This window comes from Elephantulus edwardii, unplaced genomic scaffold (genome assembly GCF_000299155.1).
Source record: "Elephantulus edwardii isolate Elephantulus edwardi_28Jun2011 unplaced genomic scaffold, EleEdw1.0 scaffold00094, whole genome shotgun sequence".
In the NCBI taxonomy this organism is placed as follows: Eukaryota; Metazoa; Chordata; class Mammalia; order Macroscelidea; family Macroscelididae; genus Elephantulus; species Elephantulus edwardii.
In genome coordinates, this window is record NW_006399844.1 from 12,257,490 (window position 1) to 12,264,468 (window position 6,979).

At 41.9% G+C, this 6,979-nt stretch overlaps 1 protein-coding gene and 1 pseudogene across 1 annotated transcript in view; one reads left to right on the plus strand and one right to left on the minus strand.

The window, feature by feature from the left end:
- Positions 1 to 1,475: 1,475 nt before the first annotated feature.
- Positions 1,476 to 3,090, minus strand: LOC102866629 (annotated as a pseudogene).
- Positions 3,089 to 6,979, plus strand: part of SRR (serine racemase) — a 9,446-nt gene continuing 5,555 nt past the window's right edge. The window contains 1 exon segment of the mRNA XM_006891031.1: positions 3,089 to 3,256. Within this exon segment, the coding sequence (XP_006891093.1) occupies positions 3,089 to 3,256 (168 nt within the window).

Sequence of the window (6,979 nt, forward strand, 5' to 3'; positions counted from 1 at the left end):
TCAATCTCTTCACCATCCATCCTGATGCTTCCAATTGGTCCAGTGGTGAGAATCTTTGTCTTCTTGACATTGAGCCTCAATCCATATTGGAGGCTACAGTCCTTGACCCTCTGCAGCAAGTGCTTCAGTTCCTCCTCAGTTTCAGCAAGCATATCAGATAAGGGAGTAATATCCAGAATTTATAAAATACTTGAACACCACAACAAGTTAAAGGTAAATAATCCAATAGAAAAATGGGCACAGGATATGAACAGACACTTCACCAAAGAAGACTTTCAGATGGCTCACAAGCACATGAAGAAATGTTCAAAATCCCTACCTGTAAGAGAGATGCAAATCAAAACAATTATGAGATATCATCTCGCCCCAGTCAGAATAGCAAACAAAATTTGACAGAACAGCAAGCAACAAATGCTGGTGAGGTTGTGGAGAAACCGGAACCCTTATTCACTCTTGGTGGAAGCGTAAAATGGTGCAACCACTGTGGAAGGCAGTATGGCGCTTTCTCAAAAAGTTGCAAATAGAGATACCATTTGACCCAGCAATTCCACAACTGGAAATATACCCCAAAGAGACCATAACTGCCATCCAAGCGGATATATGCACACCCATGTTTATCGCGGCTTTGTTCGTAATAGCAAGGAGTTGGAAACAACCTAAGTGCCTATCAAAAAAACGAATGGAGAGAGAAGCTGTGGTGTATTCACACAATGGAATACTAGGATGCATTGAAAAACAAAGAACTCATGCAATATTATTCAAAATGGGTGACCCTGGAGGACATTATGCTGAGTGGAGTCTCTCAGTCACAAAAGGACAAATATTGCATAGTGCCACTGTTGTAAAACAGCACTGTCATCGGGGTTGGGGGGAGACTGAGAAAGATGGGTTCAATAATGTATACTGCATTGAAACAGATGAGGGAGAAAACTGTTTAAGAGCGATATGTGATTAGATATTATTGTCATGACAGGAGTCCAGAGCGAAGGCTGTGTAGTGGAGTGAACCTGGGGGAGGGATTATAAAACGATGGAAGAATTTTTCTTTTACTTTTCCAAGAGGGTAGTGTACTAGGGAGGAGGGTTGGGAGGGGAGAAAAGTGCAACAATGAATGAATGGAAACCCGAAGTCTCTGTAAATTTTCATTGAAATTAATAATAAATTTTAAAAAGGAAAAGAAAAAAAGAGCCTGCATATATATATGAAGGTCTCAAGTGATGAGCAGCAGGGCTTAGATATGATTGTCTTTGGGTAAGAAGGTTTAAGGGTAATTTTAATGGATTTTTTTGCATCAATTTTTTTTTTTCACATTGCTTTCCTTTTGAGCATATATTAATTTTATAATCATGAAAACTAGAAGTGTCTTTTTTTTTTAACTGGAAGAATTCTCTGTCCCTTTAATTGGTTTGTTTTGAGGTGACTTACCTCTCCTAGATAGGCTTGGGACGGGCAGGTGCAGTTCTCGGTGGGGAGTCTCAGCGACCATGAGGGCCATCCACATGCAACGCCTCGGCAACGCCTCTCAGGGTGCTGGGGGTCCCTGTTGCCCCTCAAAGCCCTGAGACTCTGGAAGATCTGGGATGGAGGATTCTGGCTCAGATGTCTCAGAAAGTGCATCTGGAGGGAGGTGATATTGAGGGCCTGGTCAGTCAGAATCCAGGTGACAGTCTCCGAGCAGGGTGGGGTGCTGAGAGAGCCCTGATAGGTGATGAAGCCAAAATGTTCGGGGAACAGAAGCTCTAGGCTCAGGTCTTGAAGAAAGTACGCATCATTCTTGTAGGAAATTCGAGTGATGGTGTCGCGGTTGAGGAGGCGGCTGAGGAAAGGATTCGAGCTGCCAGCCACATTGATAAAAAGGCTGAGAATGGCCAGGCCATTGGGGCCTCGGGAGGCAGCGCTGAGGTTCCCGTAGAGTTCCTGATTGAAGTGGATGAGTTGCACCTCAGCAGAAAAGCCCTGGTGGTTGATCTGGTGTTCAGAGCCAGCTCCATCGCGAGCTCCGAAAAGCAGCCATAGTTCGCTGAGTCTGTGGCTGTAGAGGAGGGAACCCCCAGACACGTTGACGCAGGCAGGAAGGAGACGTGGCGACCAGTGTTATACAGGGTTCCCCGGAGCTTCTCTCCCCCAGTGCTGAGCCTCAGAGGGGGCAGAAAGGGGTCATAAAGGACCGTCTTTAGCTCCACGTCCAACGGGCTCTGCCACTTGCCCACAGCACACAAGCTCCAGGCCCCAGAAAGGAGGCCCTGGGGGCAAGGGGTTCAGGAGGACAGGGAGTCAGAAATAGGGCAAAGATCCCAATGTTGGGACCTAGGGACAGAGAACTACGGTCTGGACTCCTGGGTTTAAGGGGAGGAGTTAAGGGCCTGGACTGCAAGGAAGGAAAAGGCTGGGGTCTAGAACCCTGGTCCTGAAAGAATTTGGAGCAGTTTACTAAAACCCAGATATGCCTCCGGCCTCTCGTCGGTCCACCCATCTTAAATTATGTCATTGGGGAAAAGTAGAAGTGTCATTTTTGAGTGCTACAATAAAAGAATGTTAAAAATGAAAAAAATTTAAAAGAATGTTAAAAAATGAAAGCATTAACAGACTTGTTGAAAATAGGAACACTGAAAAAACTGAGCAAAATGTTTAAATGATAGGAACAGACTACCTTGATTTTAACTGTTTTATTATGTGTGTGTCTTGAAAAATAGAAGTTAAACATGGAAAATTAACTTAGTTAAGATTGTGGGCAATTTTCTTTGATAGAATTTCTTTTTTGGTATGGTTTTTTTTTTATAAAAATTTATGGCAGTTTATTAACCCAGTTACTCAGGTATCTTATCAATGTTGAAAAATGAAATGACATGGTGGGGCAGTGGGAGTTTTAGCCTTCCATCAGTGAAAAACTTGAATTCATTCATATATTTAGCATCCAGACAAATTCCCTTCTACACAAAAATTATGGAGCCCCCAGTAATAGAGGCAGTTACCACATGAATATCAGAGACCTCAGTCTGTTCTATATTTTCAAAATCTTTCAGTAATTCAGTAAACACAATCCTCAGGCTGTGATTTGACCTTTATCTTATTCCTGGGTTTCAGAACCATGTGTGCTCAATACTGCATCTCCTTTGCTGATGTTGAAAAAGCTAATACCAACATTCAAGATTTTATCCATCTCACACCGATTGTAACAAGCTCCATTTTGAACCAAGTAACAGGTCGCAATCTTTTCTTCAAATGTGAACTCTTCCAGAAAACTGGTTCTTTTAAGGTAACAATCTGTTTTTACTATATCATGTATTTTCACACAAAAAAATCTTTTCATATATAAACTTCTCTGATACGCTTGACAATCCATTAATGTAAGTCTCAACTTTCTCATTGCCATTGAGAAGGAGAAGCTTTCTCCCACCGAGATTCTAGTGGATTCAAACCACCAGACGTGCGTGTTACTTTTGGATCACCAGCATAACTCTGTATGTATTATGCCATTATAGTTCACTGAGGTAGGCAGAAGTTTATAATACCTTTTTATAGTTATCCAAACAAGCCTAAAGGCATCGGAGTGACATCCACTATCGAAATGGCTTGCCTCTGGAAACTCTATGTATGAACAGTACTCAGGCCTTTCAGTCATAGGGTCACTATGAGTCGTCTGTGACTCGAAGGCACCTAACAACAATAACAACGATGACAGAGAGAGAGCTATGTTGGCCTAGTGGACAGAAAGTTATGCTACCAAGCCAAAGGTGGGTGATTTTAATCTGCAGCCCTCAGGCCGGGTTCAAATTGTTTTCCTGTCAAACATTCTTTTAGGTGGTATAGCACTCTGGTCTGTGCTTCGCTGTACAGAGGTAACTCGTGGTTGCTGTGATGCTGAACACTGTGACACTGATGTGCCAAACATGGTAATGGTTACCTATGGTGGACAGTGTTTGCTGGAGCTTCCCAAGTAAAACAAGCCTGGAAGCAGGAGCAGCATCCACTTCCGAAATGGCTTGCCTACAGAAACTCTATGTATGAACAGTGCTCAGGTCTTTCATTCATAGGGTCGCTATGAGTCATTTACAGCTCGATGGCACATAACAACAACTTAAAATATAGTTGATAAGCTATAATAGTTGAATAGCTAATAAGCCATTTTTGTAAAACCTGAAAATTCTTTATAATTAGGATGGGCATATAATTTACTACAAACTAGAGACTGAAAAGGGCTATGTTCTAATGTATAAATTGAGATAATACACTTCAGTGTGCATTGAACTGTGTAAACATGCCCTGTATTGATAAGACTTTAAAAATCTAAAACTAGCTAACCTTCTTAGGAAGTTTTACAGAATGTACCAATGGGTTTCTTATGCATAAAATCACAGCGTATTATGACTTGCCTCCAGAATCTTCTGACCTTAAAAATCATTTCCGATTGAGATTATACTTTTTTCTAACCCATTAAATGAGAACTTAAATCTGTTCTCTTTTGTCTTTGGCTTCTGCCATACCTTGTTGTTGTTGTCATGTGCCATCAAGTTGACCACAACTCATAGCAACCCTGTGAACAACCAAACAGCTCTGGACCTTGCCCTATCCTGAGCCAACCTCATTTTCTCTGACGCACTTGTCACTGTGTCAGTCCATCTCATCCAAAGATGCCTTCTCCTGCACTGACCCTCTACTCTTTCATTCATTCCATATTAAGCATTTATATTATGTACTAAGTATATCAGTCTATAATTGAATGAAAGATAGGTTGATCGATAAGTTAGTGAGCAACATCTTAAGAGAGATACAAACAAGATACAATGGGAAAGAAGAGAACCCTTATTTTATCTGAGTAAGGAGATCGAACTAGGTGATGTGTGATCCAAGTTTATGTTGTTATGTACCACTGAGTCAGAATTAACTCTTAATTGACCCTCCAGAGGGTTTTCTGAGGCAGTAAATTGCACAAGAGGACATTACCCATCCTTCTCCCGTGGAGCAGCTGCTCCACCCAATTGCTTTTGGGGTGGTAGCAAAACTCCTTACCACTAAGCCACAAGAGCTCCATCAAGTTTTATAGGATGAGTATTTTTTTAACTAGGTCAGGAAGTAGGGAAAGAACTATAAGTAGCGGAAAGGGATGTTATCTAACCTAGTGTGAGGAAACTGGAAGAATTTTAGAAGTCCTCTTAGCATAGCGTGTAAGGTATTGTGCTCCTTTAATGGTTTACGGTCTCAAAAACCCAACTAGCAGGCTGAGGACACACACTGTGGGGTCAGACTCATTGGCAGTGGCATAGTGTGTTGCACATTGTGCTATTAACTTAAAGGTTGGCCATTTGAATCCACCATGTGCTCTGTGAGAGAAAGGTAAGTAGTTTATTCTCATAAAAAGTTAGTCTTAGAAACCCAATGGAGAAGGGTCCCCATGAGTCAGAAGGAACTCAACAGGAGTGACTTCGGGGGGTTTTATTCTGTACAAGTGACAGAGTCAACAAATGCTTTTATAAATCTTTCAACTTGTAAAGAATTTGTGCATTCTCTTATAAAGACATTGGATGAGAATGAGCCTTGAGGTATATAATCAAGTGCGATTTGGTAACAAGAAATGAGTGACTCAGACAAGTGGAAGAAAATGCAGTTAAGAGATTTTTTTATTTTATTTGTTGTTGCACGTTTTCTCTCCCTTCCACCTCTCCCACCCCACCCTGAAATGCGCCCATTGTTCTGGATTATTGTCATACATATAATTCTTTTTTTTTAATTTTTTTAAAATTTTTTTTTTTGTGTGTGTGTGTGTGTACCATCAAATTGAATCTATCTGGTACAGGAGGAGATTGCTCCTCCTCCTCCAGCACAGCATCTGGTGGCTTCGGACCACATAACCTCTGGGATTGCAGGGCAGCTTCTTGCCATCGGAGCTCTCTCATGCATATAATTCTTAATCGTATATTTCTGTCAGACATTTATTTCCTTGTCTGTTCTAGTCCAGCGTTTATTATCTAACCAGTCTTTCTCCATTCTCTCCTCAAGCCCTCCCATGTCCCATTTTATAACAGCAGTGTTGTATACAGCACTTGTCCTTTTATGATTGAGAAATTTCAGTCAACATAATAATCTCCAAGCTTCCCCATGTTATATAATGCTTTATTAGTTGTTTTTCAGTGCTGTGGATTACTCTGTTGTGTGAATGTACCATAGTTTTTCTATCCATTCATTTGTTGATGGGCACTTGGGTTGCTTCCATCTTTTTGCTATCGTGGATAACACAGCAGTAAACATAGGTGTGCATTCATCTGTTTGGATGGCAGTTCCGGTTTCTTTATGTATACTCCCAACAGTGGTATTGCTGGGCTAAATGGTATTTCTATGTCCAGCTTTTTGAGAAAGTGCCAGACCGCCTTCCATAGTGGCTGTACCATTTTCCATTCCTACCAGCAGTGAATATAAAAAAACGTATTGTAGGGGAGCTCTGGTGGCCTAGTGGCAAGGAGCTGCAACTACAATCCCAGAGGCAAACGGTTCGAATCCACCAGATGCTCTGCGGGGGAAGGAGGGACAATCTCCTCCTGTACCAGGCAGATCTGATTTGACGGTACACGCACACAAAAATAATAAAATAAAATAAAAAACAAAACAAAACATATTGCGATGGGACAGTCTGCGGTTAGGGACCTCTCTAAAGTACTCAAGAGCAACGGTGTCTCTCTGGAGACTAAGGTGCGCCTGATGCAATCACTTGTTATGCATCAGAGAGTTGGACAATGACTACAGAGGATAGAAGGAGAATTGACACCTTTGAGCTGTGGTGCTGGAGAAGAGTATTGATGTACCATGGACTGCCAAGAAAACAAACAGATTCATCCTAGAGAGGGTTAAACCAGGCTACTCCTTGGAGGCAAGGATTCTGGGGCTTCGTCTGACAAACTTTGGACATGTTGTAAGGAGAGACCGACCGATCCTTGGAGAAGGACATCATGCTTGGTAAGGGGGAGGGACAGCGCAGGAGGGGAAG